This window comes from Clytia hemisphaerica, unplaced genomic scaffold, assembly GCF_902728285.1.
Source record: "Clytia hemisphaerica strain Z4C2 unplaced genomic scaffold, Clytia hemisphaerica genome assembly, whole genome shotgun sequence".
Taxonomy (NCBI): domain Eukaryota; kingdom Metazoa; phylum Cnidaria; class Hydrozoa; order Leptothecata; family Clytiidae; genus Clytia; species Clytia hemisphaerica.
Window position 1 is genome coordinate 522,241 of NW_027103758.1, and position 17,207 is coordinate 539,447.

The window sequence follows — 17,207 nt, forward strand, 5'->3', positions numbered from 1 at the left end:
AACACGAATTTGGATGTAAAACGGAGTTCGGTAAAATTTGAATGAGGGAGCGAGATTGCGAGACGGGGTATAATCTCTGAATAAAAGATTGAAAAAGAAAATCCTGTCCTAACAAGAATCAATTAGTCAAAACTTTTCAAAGTAAACAACACGTCTCACCTTCGCTCACTGCGCTGAGTTTCCAGACTGAAGACTGGAAGAGATCGAGGAGAAATTTCTCAAGAAGGTATATAGCTATAATGATATTGTTTTTCATTTTTATCTTACCTGACTCAAAAAGTTTTATTGTTTGTAAAACTGGTTGGGAAAATTGCCATTTCCAGGGATTTGAATTAATTTCCCAATATTAAAAGTTCAAGGGGGGTACCGTCATGACGTCAGACGACCCTCGACATGGCCCGAGAATTCTCGGGCCTCTTCGGGCCATGTTCGGGCCGAGAGACCCTATCAATTCTTTTGGCCCGAACATGACCCGAGTCATTCGGGCCATGTTCGGGCCATGTTAAATGTTAAATTGATTCAGCATGTCCAGTCAAACAAAATAGTAATAGTACAAAATAAGATTTGTCTGTTTTGTTTATATCGCTCAAAAAAACTTTACGAGCTTCCCGTGGACACGCTTCAGTTTAAAACCAGGACCAGTTTACTAGCAAATATTTCTACCCTAAGTTATATTTATAACTATGTTTTCATACCAAATAAGACATTTAATATTTATATGAATTTACAACATTCATATATTTAATATAATTAAGAGAAACCAAGTTTTTCTCAAAGAAAATGTTAAAAAAATTCAGTCCTGAAATTACACGCCTGTTTAAATCATGTTTTCAAAAATTGGCCCGAGTGTGGCCCGTGCGTGGCCCGCGTGTGGCCCGCGTGTGGCCCGAACATGGCCCGAATTCTCGGGCCATACTCGGGCTTTACGCGAATTCCAATAAAAGTTTTGGCCCGAGAATTCTCGGGCCATGTCGAGGGTCGTGACGTCAGTCTCCAGACGATCTCAATCGAACGGAATCGACGATCGAACCAGTCGAACCAAATCGAACGCAATCGACCGATTGAAATTCGATTGTCGAACGCAATCGAATATCAATCGAATATTACCGCAATTTTCAGATTCGATTGATATTCGATTGGCGTTCGATTGATGTTCGATTGCGTTGTTCGATCGTCGATTCATTGACCCCCGGATTGTTCATCGCATTGAGAGCTTGGATGTTGGGAAGCTGCAAGAATAAAGCCAGACGATCTCAATCGAACAGAATCGACGATCGAACCAGTCGAACAACAATCGAACCAATCGAATATTACCCAGAATTTTGACGTTCAATTGAGATTCGATTGCGTTCGACAATCGAATTTCAATCGGTCGATTGCGTTCGATTTGGTTCGACTGGTTCGATCGTCGATTCCGTTCGATTGAGATCGTCTGGCAGTCTGAGAAATCCTTCTAATTGCACGACACTTAACTTCCGCGGGCGTAGGATTGAAAAACAAAGGGATAATCCTAATTAAGAAAGTCCGTGCGATCGAAAAAAAATGCTTCATTAGGATAGAACTCCTGACTGCCAGTTGCAGTTGGGTGTTTAAGATAAAAACGGCAATTATTGCTCTTTTCAGCAACTATTGCCGAAAACGGCAATTTTTTTAACGATGAAATGTCGATTCAGCAGAAATGTGCTGTCCTTATAAGGGCAAAGATGTCAGAGGTGTTTGAAAAATGTAAAATTATATCGAAGTAAAGGTTTTTCGGATCTTTAAAAGTGATTTTTTCAATTTTTCATTGCTCAATAACATGAAAAGTTCTAAAACAAGATGTAAAAAGATCCTGCATCGATGCCAAAACACAGCTAGAAGGAGAAAACAGAACCCCCGTTGTAAGTTTGTTTACATATGACTCTCGAGATTTTGCTAGTCTGCATTCTAGGAGAAACCAGATGAAAACAAAAATAAACGAGGCAAAGTGGGCCTACTAATTGCGAGGGTGTCGAATACCATGTGTTCAATAATAATAAAATCAACTTTTCTTTCCAAAAACGGCAATAATTGCCGAAAACAGCAATTTTCATTTATTTACTTTTTTTACTTTTCTGCTGATTCAGCATGTTATTGTCAAAAAAATTGCCGTTTTCGGCAATAGTTGCCAAAAAGAGAAATAATTGCCGTTTTTATCTTAAACCCCCAACTGGTAACTTGCTTCAGTGATCAGTCCAGACGTTACTAATTGATAAAATCAATTATCGATTAAAATCGATAGCTAATCGATAATTAATCGATTGATTAAATATCGATTAAAAACGATAATTGATAGCTAATCGATACTCACAATTTTTTAGCACTCAATTAAATTATCACCATAGATTTTTAATCGATAATATCGATATTACAGTGTTAATAATTGATAATATTGATGTAATATCGATACCTCGACCCTATCAATTTTTAATTGATTATATCTTAATTGATATATAATCAATATCTTATATCTGATCGATATAATCGATACTCACAATTTTTTAGGCCCTGATTATTTATGGATTATCGTTTTCAATCGATATTTAATCAATCGATTAATTATCGATTAGCTATCGATTTTAATCCATAATCGATTTTATCGATTAGTAACGTCTGGATCAGTTGAGGCTAACATGCATAGCAGTTAGTCACACTAGCGTCCCGCTGAAATGTGTATCAAAGATTAATCCTGCCAAAGCGCTATATCATTTACTTGACTCGCAAGCAAAAAAATGTGCCACAAAACTTCTAAAGGGATTCATGAAAAAATAACCCGGCGCTTTTTAATGCAATTAACATTTCCAAAACTATGAGAAATTGCCTAAAATTTAATCCACAGATGAAAAGATTTGAGCCAAGCCAACCTTGAAAACTAATTTGAAGATCAACTTCCCAAGAAAAAGATCTACGAGGGAGACGGAACCCACCTAGATCCGCGCACCACTGGATAGGCTACTTCCCGGAAATTTTGCCGGACCTCAAACACTGACCCATTTACATGTGCGGAATTTTTTTGCTTTAGCATATAAACAAGGACTTCAAAACCGAAACGCTGTCTCGGGAATTGAATGACAAAATTTGGTTGGTTGATTTTCTGGCTGCTGCACCTTTGCAATCTGTGATTTTTTCTCGTTTTAAGTTTTCAAGTTTTAATTAATTGTCTTGGTAACTTGAACTTGATTCAGGTAACTCTCATCCTTGTTGTTTCAAATATATCCTGTAGATGACTGATGTTGTTATTTCTGAAAGCTTGATTTCCTAGTGTGACTAACTGCATAGCCCTCAAATGAATGACCTGGCTGGTCATTAAAATACAAAGTTAAATCAAAACAAAAATGGTAGAGTAGAGCTGCGAGCGGAGCTGCGTAGTTCATTTGTTTTGAAATTTTGCTGCTTTGATATTGGTCAGTCATTTGATGGCTAGGTAAGTTGTGGCGTTACAGGAAATGACACTGTTTGTAACTTTGTTTGATTGATTTTGTTGATGTGTTCAAACTGTAGAAATAAATAACAAAGGTCTATGAGTATTGTGTTTATAAAAAATAAGTCTAAGTTCAAAAATGAAAATGTCTGAGTTCAATGAAAAAGTATAAGTCTGATTGAAAAATGAACAAGTATAAGTCTGATTGAAAAAGTTAAGTTCTTAAATGAAAATAAAGGCTTGAATGAATACTAGGTCTTAAAACATCAATTGTGGACACGGTTGATGTTTTTTATCCACAGTCAATCATTTTTATGGACAGTCAATATCCAAACATCGACTGTCAATACTTTTCATCAACTGTCAATATCCAGACATCAGCAGTCAATTAAATAATCTCAACAGTTGATGAAAAGTATTGACAGTCGATGTTTGGATATTGACAGTCGATGTTTGGATATTGACTGCTGATGTCTGGATATTGACTGCTGATATCTGGACATTGACAGTTGATGAAAAGTATTGACAGTCGATGTTTGGATATTGACTGTCCATAAAAATGATTGACTGTCCATAAAAATGATTGAATGTGGATAAAAAACATCAACCGTGTCCACAATTGATGTTTTCAGGCCTAGTAGTGAATACTGAACCTATGAATCATGTCAAGGCAAGGCCCTAATGTATCAGTGTGAACTGAAAGAGCAAAAAAAAAATGGCTGCCTGAAAGCAAAAACAAGATGGCTGCCAAAGAACAAGAACAAGAAATGAAACCTACCAGGTAGCCAATATAAAAATGCTGTGAATGAATTGACTATATTGATTGACTTGAGTTGAACATTGAACATTGACACATTGAATTGAAAATTACTTTAAGGTTAGAGCCTTATGAATTATGATGCCATTATGGTCAGTCAGCATGACATGACACAAAATGGTAGCTCTGAGGTGTGACTGAAGTGAGGCCTTAAATAGACTGAGTTCACACTGTGACATGATACTGAAAATGAGGTCATGGAAACCAGGTGTGCCTAACATACTAAAATAAAATAAATGAATAAATATAGCCTAGTCTAGCTAGCCTAGACTAATGGCACACAAATGAGATAAGTTACAGTGAGTATATGATAAATAAACACTATTTCCAAGGTGCAACAAATTTTTGTTTCATGATTTATAAATTAAATTTTGTACTTTTTATTTTTGTTTTTGAAATATATTTTGATAAAAGTCACTTTACATAAGTTTCCCTACACTGATGCAAGTTACCCGACTTCACGGTAAAACAAGCAGCCATGTTGGACCACCAGTTGGGTTTTTAAGATAAAAACGACAATTATTGCTCTTTTCGACAATTATTGCCGAAAACAGCAATTTTTTCAACGATGAAATGCTGAATCAGCAGAAAAGTAAAAAAAGTAAACAAATGAAAATTGCCGTTTTCGGCTTTTTGGAAAGTAAAGTTGATTTTATTACCGTAAGTTGCTCTAATATCGACATCCACGTCTAATTCCGACACCCTTCTTTAGAGAAAGGAATAATATAAAAGCTTGAATCACTGATTGAAAAAGGATTATTCCTCTTTGACCACTAAGCAAAGAAAAACAGTTTCAACCTTTCTATAAATTTCAGCTGATAAAAAGGGTGTCGGAATTAGAGGAGGGGTGTCTAAGTAAGACAAAGTTACGGTATTGAACACATGGTATATATTTGACACAGCCTCGCAATAAAACTAGGCGCCTTGTGCCTCGTTCAGTTTTATTTTCAACTGGTTTTTGTCGGAAATACAGATAGCAAAATCGAGTCATATGTAAACAAACTTACGACGGGGGTTTTGTTTTTTCTTTATGGCAGTGTTTCGGCATCGATGCAGGATCTTTTTACATATTATTTTAGAACTTCATGTTATTGAGCAACGAAAAATTGAAAAAATATCACCTGTAAAAATCCGAAAAACCTTTTCAAACAAATTTCAAACACCTTTGACATCTTTGCCCTTATAAGGACAACATATTTTGCTGACTCAGCATTTCGTCGTTGAAAAAATTGCCGTTTTCGGCAATAATATGTCTTTGTAGCTTTGTAGCGTCTTCTTTTTTGACGTTTCGAACTTTGACGGAACCGTAGCGTCTGAACATGGTCTAAAAACTTAAAAGAATGACACTTAGAGTTCCATGCTTATGCACTGATCAAGCGTACTGAAATGATTCGCTTGAAAGTATAAAGCTAAACTACTATTTTGACCGCTACCAGGGGTCTTTACTCCCCTTTTCACAGCCTTATGATCAAATTTGTTGAACTTTTCTTGTTGTTGAACTTTAACAAAATGATTTTTTTGTCGAATTTGTCAAACTTAATATCTTTAGACAAACTTAATCGAATCCCCACAATTTAGCTACTTTTAAAAAGTTTGATTACGGAATTCAATGGAACTTTTGTTGTTCGATTGAGTTCAACAAAGTTTCATTAGTTCAGTAATCAAACTGTTTGATTGATTACGTCTGTACAGTTTTGTCTGGCGTAATTCAAAATTACTGTTTGGCACCAGATAGTCTGGTGCATTGACAGGGTCGTGGAATTATCATCCAGTTATCTTTGAGTTCATTTAATACTCCTTTTGGTCAGAAACTTTGAAACCCTTACACAGATTCATTACAACACCCAATTTTACCAGGAAAAAGTCCTACCTCCTACAAAGTTTTTCTAGATAATTCCTCTAAACAAAGTTTATAGAATGACCCCATAATCCTTTGTCTCCTTTTCATTATTAAGCAATTCATTTATCCAATTTGAGATCACAAACCTTGATAAATATAAATTCAAATTCATTTTTGGACCTACCCCGGTGGGCTGTAGGTCCTATAAATTAACCTCTGTTCGTTCGTTCGTCCGTTCGTCCGTTCGTTCGTCCGTTCGTCCGTTCGTTACTAGCTTTTCTCGGGATTGGCTCATTAGTTTTTCCTAATTTTTGGCACAAAGATGCAAAATGGTAATGCCCAAAATGTGACGGAGCCCGATTTTCGAAAAAAATTCATTTCCGGCCGAAAATGCCGGAAATATGCCGGAAAAACCGGTTTTTTGGCATTTTCTCGAGATTTCATCATTAGTTTTTTCTGATTTTTTGCACAAAGATGCGTATTAACAATGTCTAAAACATGGCCTAGTCCGACTTTTGAGAAAAATTCTATTCCGGCTGAAAATGCCGGAAATATCCCGGAAATCGCCGTTTTTTGCAGATTTTCATCGGACTTTTTTCCTTATATTTCGTTTTTTTGTTTTTTCACACAAAAACATTATTGATAGCAATGCCCACCATCAAGCATGGTTTAATTGTCAATAAAAGTGATTTTTGAAGCCGGAACTTTCTAAAAATCGCCGGAACAGCCTATTTTTCGCCGGAAAAAACGGTATTTCTTGAATTTCTCGAGCTGTACTTATATATTTTTTCATGAAATTTTGCACACTGATGCAAAATGACAATACCTAAAATGTGACGGAGCCCGATTTTCGAAAAAATATTTTTTTCCCGGCCGAAAATGCCAGAAATATGCCGGAAAACCGTTTTTTTTTTACATTTTCTCGAATTTTCATCTTTAGCTTTTTCTGATTTTTTGCAGAAAGATGCGTATTTGCAATGCTCAAAAAATGCCGGAAATCGCCGTCTTTGCAGATTTTCATTATATGTTTTCCTTGTATTTCTATGTTCTTCACACAAAAACATTATTGATAACAATGCTCACCATCAAGCATGATTCAATTGTCAATAAAACTGATTTTTGCGACCAGAACTTTCTATTAATTTTTCCCTACAACCCTTCCCTCTCCCCCCATCAACAATCAATGATGAATTTATTGCGTTATGCATTTTCGCTAAACGATATATTTTCTGACTGATTTTTTTCTCCTCGCATTGCTATCTAACTTTCATCATCAGGTAGGTCCATTCAGCATCTAGCTTGTTTGTGATGCACCTGCTGGATGCCACGTACTGGGTGTTAAACAGGTTTTCGCTCGAATAGTTTCACTCGAGGCAAATTTTTAATGGGACTGACCTAAATCATCGGGGGTACCATGCTTCGCTAGCGGAACCTAAGAATTGGGCTGAAACCATGTGAAAACACCATATCTTGGAAACTGATTTAAATCAAGAAGGTTCATTCAGCTACTATGTGAACAATTATAGTATGTGTAACAATTGAAAATCTTAAAAAGAATTACTCCAAAGTGGAGAAAATAACATAATATCTGGAAATTCTTCCTCTCAAATAAAAATCTCAAATAAAAAATTTCTCATGAAAAAAAATGTGAATGCTTCGAGTCATTTAAACAAGTAAATTTATTTAAACTGATGTATAAGTTATATCCAGAAAGATGCAAATTACCTTAGAGGGAACTTTTGGGGTCGAAAAAAAAATCAATTCCCACGAAAATTAGTTTTCTTCAGGTACCCATTTTATGGGACGATATACCCTTTTGAACACTGAAAACAGTTACTCCATAGTGGGGGTGGAGATGATAAAGATTTTTCAACTTGGCAGTTACTCATCTTAGTGTCATTGAGTAACTACGCGATCCCCCTATTTGAATCAATAATTCTTTCTTCTGTTAGGTATAAACAAGATGGATGTAGTTGTCAACATATTACGTTCCATTCCTTTCATCAGAGGACCATATGATTATATAGCAAGCATTGAAACACACATGGTAAACCTTCGTTTTATTTCCTTCTTTCCTTTCGATGGGCTTTTCCAGAAAAAATTTTACGTATCGAACCCCCTGGATATCCTACTTTATTAGTAAAAACCCCCTGGATATCCACTCTTAAAAACATGCTCAACCTCTTGGATATCCTCTCTTTCAAAGATGCTTACCCCTGGATATCGTATTTTTTACTTGAAAAGACACTTTACCCCCCTGGATATCCGCTCCCTTGTAGATATTTAACCCCCTGGATATCCACTTTTGAACAAAAATCGTTAACCCCCTCGATATCCGATATCCTCAACAGGGGGGCACGGACTATTTCTGGAAAAGCCCAATCGTATTCAGTACTCATTAGATTATGCATTTGTTTTTCTTTTCCAGTTTTTAAGTTGTATCTTTCTCATCTCTTTCCAGGATTATGAAGGTCAAAGGAAAGCAGAGAAGATTTATCAAGTTATTTTAACAGTGTTTGGGGTGAGTTTGATCAGCTTTTAATACTGACATAATAATTATGCTAATTTGTAGGAGAGTTGGTATTTATTGATTTTTCCAATTAACTCGGACAATATTCGATTGTGTTTTCCATTTCCTCTAATATCCTCAAATAAGTTGCGAGTAAAATTACAAATGAGAAAAAGTTTTGATATAAATCGAATTAGATTGACGATCTTGTGTTCTTTGAAAAGATTATTGTGACGGAAATATTATCATATTTAAAAATCATAGTGTCCTCCAGGGTTTGTTCCCCCCGCCAAATTCTTGATTTTTTTTAAATTTCCCCCCTCTTCCCCCCCCTATTACTTTTCAGTTTTTCAGTTTTCCCCCTCTTTTTTGCTTTCCCCCCAGAAAATTCTGAAAATATCAGTCCCCCCCATATACCCATATAAATTTCTCAAATTTCAACCTACATTACGGTTTTTATGCCTAGTGAATTTTTCAATCATGATCTAATCACATGATATCATAGAAGAACCTTTTTTAAAATCTGTAAAGTCGACCCGGGTCTGACATCTAGAACCATCTCTTTTGATTGAATGAATATTGAAAACATTTTCACAATGCTGAATTGTGAGATTGAAAATTTACTGAAGTAAATTCATAGGATAATTCAAACAGAAGTTGATTTTTTATCTATTCTTCATTGCCACCTTTTTTCAAAAGTTTTTCACAGCATAACATCCCTCTCCGGATTATCTTTTCAAGAAACAAACACAAAATGGCTTAAAAACTTGCTCTAATGTTCCTTGGAATATACAAAAAACCAAGTTATCCTTGAGAAATTAAAAAACAGGTGATTTTCCTGGAGAAATAAAAAAAGCAATTGCCTTTCTTTAAGAAATTTTCCTTGAGAAATACAAGAAACAAGCGATTTTTTTCTCGAGAATCAACAAAAGACAAGAATTTAGATATAAGACAATAAGTAAGTGATTTTCCTTGAAGAATACAAACAACCATAAATGAATTTCCTTAGGAAATACAAAAAACGTTTCCCTTGAGAAATAAAGGAGCAAGCGATTTTCCTCGAAGGAGACAAGAAAACACAAGTGATTTTCCTTGAGTTTATGGTACTCATAAAAAGCTATCTTTCTTTAAAAATACAATAAATCTGAAACGAATAACTAGTTTCCTTTAGCAAATTTGCCATCTTTCTTGTCTTGAAAAAAAAATATATAAGTGAATTTCCTTTCTGTCTACTGGCTTTCTTGAGACACAAAAAATGTAGTCATTTTGCCTGAGCAAGAAATACGTGATTTTCCCTAAGAAATTCATTTTCCTTGAGAATTTATACAAAAAACAAGCGATTTTAATTTAGAAACAAGAAGTCATTAGTCAGTCATTAGTAAATTTGTTTTGGGAAATACAAAAAAAGTAGTCATTTCTCTTAAGTCAATCAATAATAATCTTATGATATCAACTTGAAAAATACAAGCAAACTTTTGACTTGTCTTAGGTAAAGCAAATAAAGCAAATTATTTTGTAAATTTCTTCGGGAAAATTATAAAAACCAACTAACTTCTCTCGGAAAACGCAAAAAATAAATAAATAATTGCATTAGAAATATTCAAATCAAACGATCAATCGATTACTAGACTCGCCCAATTTCCATGTATAATAATTAGTGGTTTTCCTCAAAAAGGAAGGAAAAGTTGAGCAATTTTTTTGGGTTGAAAATTTTCGGGTGTGGTTTTGTTTGTTGACATTTTTCTAATGCTCTTACTTTTTACAGGTGTAACGAATTTACAAGAAACTTTCACTAAAGATTAATTCTTAAATCTCGCACGAGTACAAAATAATTTATTATATAGTCTTTTTTTTATTGCGTTTAGATCGTTGGATTCATCTGGGGCTTTGCAATTCAACAATTATCTGCGGCTGTTTATACCGTTCTTGCTGGCTTTGCTCTCTCTTGTTTGGTAAGTTTCTACAATAGCTCATTCGTCTCCTCTTCTTCCCCTTTCATCAAAATTTAAAACACCCCAGTGCCACAGACCCTTTAGACCTGCCCCACTGGAAAATTTGACCAAAATCTCGTCCTTGGTGGGAAAAATACCCTACAATTTCATCCCCACTGTGGGAGAAAGTTCCACCGGGGCTGTGAGACAGGAGCGTATTTTAAAGAAAATACAAACGAATTCAGTGTATGTAATTTGTGTGTGGAGGTTATTACACCCCCTTCTCACAGACACACTGGGAACTCTTCTCACTGAAAAAATTGGCAAAAATATCGTCCCCAGTGGAAAATTATACTCTAATATTTGTCCCCGCTGAAAATAACCAGATAAGCAAACCCTCACTGCAAAATATTGTGCTAATTCTTCCATCCCCACTGAAAGTCCCCAGCCATAAAAAATATGGGAATATCAATCACGAGTTTTGGTCCGTTATTTTTACCCCCATTGGCTACGAAATCCCACCGGGTCTGTGAGAAGGGGGTGTGTTATTGAACATAGAACCCATATAGAATTTTGACGTAAGACTGTCTTCAATTACACGGGTTGTGGTGATGAAGTATATTTCTCTTGTAGATTACATTACCACCTTGGTCATTCTTTCGACGAAATCCTTTGGAATGGATGCCTGATCAAAGTGAAGTCAAAGAAAAGAGCAATAAGAAGACTCAATCGCAAGAATCCAAGAAAAAGAAGTGATCTTCCTTTAAGCTCTAATCAATTTTATCATTATTATGTAATTTTCATTTTTTTATTTATCATTGATAAGATAAACTGGTAACGGACTTGATCTCGTATACTTTTTATTGCTCTACTTCCAAGATTCAAAATAAAATAAACATTCTCAGTACTGCGTGCACCACAATCAATTTTCTCAAGTTCTACCGGGTGCGCCACAAAAAAGTTTCTCTCTTTAAAACTGATTTTCTAGAAATCTAAGAATTTTAAAAGAGCCATTCCTATTTCATTGGAAAGAAGAAAGATTAACTTAAATTTTGATGGGTCATTTATTAAATTCGATTCATTAGATCAAAAGTTATCCTCAATTGAATAAAAAAATTACTTTCATAAAGTGCTCGAAAACGTTGAAAATCGACCAATCGCAGATTTCCGGCGGACTTCTTGATTATATTCCGGACGGCGGAACAAAATATCCAAAGATAATTTAATAATAATACACTGATACTGTATAAATTTCACTCAGATCAGATAGTAATTCCGCAGGTTCCTTACCCTGAGTATCAGGTTGAGTTTTCAAAGAGTGAAGACCAATGATAGAAATGTCATCCGCATGTTTCAATCTAATCACTGTAGAAAGAATCAAAGATATTACCCGAGGGGGGCTCAGGTGAGTTAATTGGCTTAATTTAAATTTTCGGCCTAGCATAGCACTTTCCGAAATCCTATATACAAGAGTTAAGGAACAATGTGAAGCGGTGGAAAATCGGGAAATAGGTTTTGGAAAATTCACAAAATTTTCCTTCCTTTTTTTCTCCTTTTTAGTCCCAGTAAGGGTCCAAGGGTCGAAAGTCGGGCGGCACCCCCCGTCAGTTCGCAACCCAACCTCGTCCCCGTTGTATCCCAGGCTTTAATTACGTTACTGATTGACGCCAGAGAATACCCTGGTGTTGGCTGATGCGAGTTCCCCTCAGAGGGGGAACTTTTCAAAACAATACGTCATAAAAAAATCTGACGTTACAAAGTTACACTGCAATGCAATGGTTTCAAACCCAGGAACGAATGAAATCTGACGTTTTGTTTTTGAATTACGTAATCTTACGCGTTCGAAAACCAGCCAATGCCAGGGTATTATCTAGCGCTACCAGTAAGCATCAAAAAGCTGATAATGCGCAGGGAACGAGGTTGTTCGCAACCCTAGTACCCCCCGGAAATATTATTACCATTTTAATGTCTAGCAGACTGTATCCGTATATATGTTTACTGTGTTTACTATTGATGAATTCCCCAGAAGCCTACCCTGAGTATCAGAGGCCAAGTTTTCAAAGAGAAAATATTATTCGAGCTGTGATACGCACGGTACCAGAAGCCTCCACCAAGTGTAACACGGCGATCTTTGATTGGATTAATCGGATTCAAATTTCCTGGTTTTAGCCAAATTTTAGGAAATTAACTGAGGAGAAATGCTTTCTTTTTCTTTTATCCTTTAGAGGACCAATATAAGTACATTACAGACATTATGTGAAAATTTCAAGTCTCTAGCACTTTCCTATCCGGAAATATCTTGATTCCGATTTAGAGGGATCTCAACCGGGATCAGGACGGGATAGAGGGATCTCTCAAAAACGAAAGTGCCCAATAACTGGTAAACGGTTTGATGTATCAAAAAACTTTTTTTCCTACTTTTAGGGCATATACCAAATTTCATCTCCTTATGAGCACTACTTAAGGAGATACAAGGGATATTAAAATAATCCCGATTTTACAAAAGTTCCAATGAAAGATCACTGTGTAATTGAAATCAGTTTCTTTCTAAGAAAATCTTATACATGATACCCAATCTAAAATGGGCTCTGAAGGTCTGGAAGGTACTGGAAGCGCGCCAAAGCGGAAATAAATACTATCTCTTTAAAACAATACTATCTTCGTTTAAAACATACTATCTTTTTAAAGAAATACTATTTTCGATTAAAACATACTATTTTCGTTCAAAAAATACTATTTTCGTTGAAAAAATACTATTTCCGTTTGAAAAAATACTATTCTCGTTTAAAACATACTATCTTCGTTTAAAAACATACTATCTTTTGTAATGATACTATCTTTTTTTAAACAATACTATCTATTTTAAAACGATACTATCTTTTTTTAAACATACTATCTTTTCGAAAACAGTCTGGAAACGAGGTTGGCACGTCTTGCCTCGCTCATTTTAAAGTTTGCATGCATGACCCACGCATGGTGGGACGGCGGGACCATGCTTGCTGGATGGTCCAATAAGATCAGCAATTTCCTTCCATTTGAACCCTATTGTTTTTAGTGCAAGGACTTGGTCTTCGTTGATATCGATCAATGGTCTGCCACGAGTAGCCTGTCAGTCAGGTCAGATCTTGTAGGGAGCCGGAAGCCATCTTGTTATGTTGGTCCTGCATGTGGGCGGATGAGGCCATATAAAATAAACACGAAAAACCAACGCCCATTACACGCCCCTCAAAATGAAAATTACACAAATTTGAATAATCGAGGCAACCTTTATTCGAAAAAAGATAGTATTTTTTTTAAAGATAGTATTTTTTTAAAAGATAGTATTTTTTAAACGAAGATAGTATGTTTACAACAAAGATAGTATTGTTTTAAAAAGATAGTATGAAAGATAGTAAAAATAGTATTATTTTTTATAGATACTATGTTTTAAACGAAAATAGTATTTTTTAAGCAAAAAATAGTATGTTTTAAAAAAGATAGTATGTTTTAAACGAAGATAGTATTGTTTTAAAAAGATAGTATTTATTTCCGCTTTGGCGCGCCATACCTAAGAACCCCCTGGATTTATCGCCCTTTATAGTGGGGCGGCCGCCCAATACGCCTTCGGATAATGTTTCTTCGCAGCTTCCCTTTTCGAAGGAAAAATGGTAGCCAAAGTGGTGAACACACGCGGCGGAGGGAAAATTTTAGCAAGTTTTTCAGTCTTTAGTTTTTTTGGTTTCATTTATAATTTATTTATTTTGGACAATCACGTTAAAGTAATGAAGCTCTTGTTACCCTTGCAAGCTGATTGTCATTTCAAATTTTGATGGGTCAATCGATAAACAGGATTTTAACCAGACGGTGTCAATGGAACGAATCGAACGCCGAATCAATCGAACGCAATTGAACGCAATAGAATAATTGCAATTCGATTGTCGAACGCAATCGAATCGCAATCGAATATTACCCAGGGTTGGCTGTTCGATTGATTCGATTACGTTCGATTGTATTCGATTACGTTCGATTGTATTCAATTACGTTCAATTGTATTCCATTACGTTTGATTGATTCAATTGTATTAGATTTTATTCGCTTTGGTATGGTACATCAAGCACTCGGCCGCCCACGCTAAAAAGCTCTAACAGAGTGATCCAATTTAATTTAATCGCAATCAAACTCATCGAACATATTCGTAATCAAACGAAATCGAAGATTAATCCAATGTCAGTTAGGGAAACCATCCAGGATCCTGCCATTCTATAAGCCAATAAAATCTAAATGACACTTGTAAACTTAAGTTTCTTACCATTTTCCATCGAAAACAACCAAAAACAATGCTACTTCCCAAAGCCGGAGACCAAAACAAATTATCTTCCAAGATTATGGCGCCCTTTTGGATCTATTGTTAAGGCCATTTAAAATGGTGGAAAGAGTTGCGGAAAAACAAAGGCACTCGCTGCGTTGAGGGTGGTAACGCCAAAGCGCCCAATATGATCTTCCAACAGAAGGCGAGTTAGTTGCCGCGCAAGTTACGTCATGCACTCCACCGCAGCGCATAACGAAGCGTGTTTAAATGAATATCATTTATTATAAGAAAATCTTATGTGCTTACTTTCAGTAAACTTTATTAAAGATGAAGAAGGTAAGAAGATAAAAAATGCGCTGGATAATTTTCATTGTAACAGTTTGATCAATCATCGCTGAAAGTTTGAAAAAGTTTTTCCGACGCAAAAGAAATTGTCAGCCAATTAAAAGCACAGTGTGCTTATGCTTACTATGTTTGCTACATCGTCTAGGCTAAAAAACGTGCGAAAAGACACGAACGCCATTTTTTATTGAGTGACGTTATGATTTTTTTTGATTGCGGCCGCGTACAGGAACTCGCCAAATGTTCCTAACTGAATGTAATTGAAAATCAATCGAACCAATCGAACATAGTCAACTATCAATCGAACCAATCTAACCTTACTCTAACGCAATCGAACACAATCGAATATTACCCAGGAATCGGCCGTTCGATTGAGATTCGATTACATTCGACAATCGAATCGCAATTATTTGATCACGTTCGATTACGTTCGATTGGTTCGATTGCGATTTTTGTTCGAAGTTATTCGATTGACAGCGTCTGGTTTTAAGGAAGTGCTTTGGGAGTTCAACTGTAAAAAAGTCAGTCAGGCACATCCTGGCCTGGGACCTGGCAAATGAACGGGGTGAGCATTTGCATGGGGTATTCGTCATCCAGTGTAAATGAGATAGGACGTCTCAGGCTAAAAGCGTGAAAATGAATAAAAATGGACTTCAAACTGAAAAAGGGAAAAAAGGAAGAAAACTGGGAACTTTATTTTTTCATTAAAATTTTCTTCAATCTTCGAAGACAAAATTGACCCATGGAAAAAAAATTTCATCTATGCAGTTCTTTGAAATGAAGCAAAATATTTCCAACCCGGTTCAATTAAACTGGGTATTCGGCGCTATTTCACTCTTGTTTTCGACCCCGTTCATTTGCCAATAGTCGCAAGTGAAAAATACCCCGTTCATTATTGCCAGGATGTGCCTGACAGTTACATCAAAATGCCTCGAAAATGTCAATATGAAAATTGCGTAATCAGAGAACGTATGTCTCGCTCATTATAAAAAGGCCGAGACAAACTTTCAATAATTGGATTGTAACATCGAGTTAAGTCTCTTTTGTTAAGTCACCAGGGGGTAAATAAAACAGACCTTGATACATTTATCGTTCATTTCAACTTGACCATTCGTTTAAAACTCAGCGTCCCAAATATTTGGGGTAGGTAAAATATGTACAAAGAAATTCATACTTTTCCAACTTGGCAAATCTTAAAAAAAGAAGCGAACAATAAAATCTAATTACCCTTTCCAAATAAACCTCTTCGGTGGCGAGCGTAGTCTACTCTGACGTAATTGTAAAATTTATGTGATGGGAGTTTGATATAGTAATGTAATGTTGTTTGGGGAATTATGAAGTTCTCTGGAATTTCGATTGCATTTATTCAGGTTGATTTTTTATGACTTCTAATGGTACTTTTTCTAACGAGTTTGATTACTCTGTTCTCACACTTATGTCTTTTTTTTTTCGCGTCCTTTTCCGTGATTACTTTTATTTATATTTTTAAAGACAGGTAAGAAGGCATATTGATGTAACTGCCTGACTGAAAGTCCGACAATAGATGTTTTGGCCAACGTGACAGTCTTTTGAATAACTAATAACAGTTAGGGAAGCCATCCAGAATCCTGCCATTCTATCAGCCAGGAAGAACTAAATGAAACTTGTAAACTTAGCTATAAAGTTTCTTACGATTTTCCATCGAAAACAATCGAAAACTCCCAAAAGCCGGAGACCAAAGTAAATGATCTTGCTTGATAAGGGTGCCCTTTTGGATCTATTGTTAACTCATTTAAAATGGTGGACAGAGTTGGGGAATGATAAAGGCACCCGCTCCTTCGAGGGTGGTAATGCCATAAACGCCCAATATGATTAGCCAACAGAAGACAAGTTTGTTGCCACCCAAGTTATTACGTCATGCACTCCTCCGTAGCGAAAGCGCGAACAACATTTCATAATTATGAGAATATCTTTTGTGCTTAATTCAATTTGACTTTGAGAGCTTCATTTTGAAGATGAAGTATATAGTAGAAAGTTAAAAAATGCACTTGCATAGTTGCCA

The 17,207-nt window shown here is 35.8% G+C and overlaps 1 protein-coding gene across 1 annotated transcript; it reads left to right on the top strand.

The window, feature by feature from the left end:
* The first annotated feature begins 140 nt into the window (after positions 1–140).
* Positions 141–11,378, top strand: LOC136805552 (signal peptidase complex subunit 1-like). Its single transcript, XM_067062122.1, has 5 exons — positions 141–226; positions 8,049–8,143; positions 8,558–8,617; positions 10,471–10,557; positions 11,170–11,378. Exons 2-5 carry the CDS (start codon positions 8,060–8,062, stop codon positions 11,290–11,292), a joined length of 354 nt encoding a protein of 117 aa, XP_066918223.1. The 5' UTR covers positions 141–226; positions 8,049–8,059; the 3' UTR covers positions 11,293–11,378.
* Positions 11,379–17,207: the final 5,829 nt, after the last annotated feature.

Bases quoted from the DNA above. Each gene is read 5' to 3' on its own strand.
- LOC136805552 (XM_067062122.1), top strand. From the start codon at position 8,060: ATGGATGTAGTTGTCAACATATTACGTTCCATTCCTTTCATCAGAGGA. The intron at 8,144-8,557 runs GTAAACCTTCGT...ATCTCTTTCCAG, and splicing joins CAAGCATTGAAACACACATG to GATTATGAAGGTCAAAGGAA. The intron at 10,558-11,169 runs GTAAGTTTCTAC...TTTCTCTTGTAG, and splicing joins GCTTTGCTCTCTCTTGTTTG to ATTACATTACCACCTTGGTC.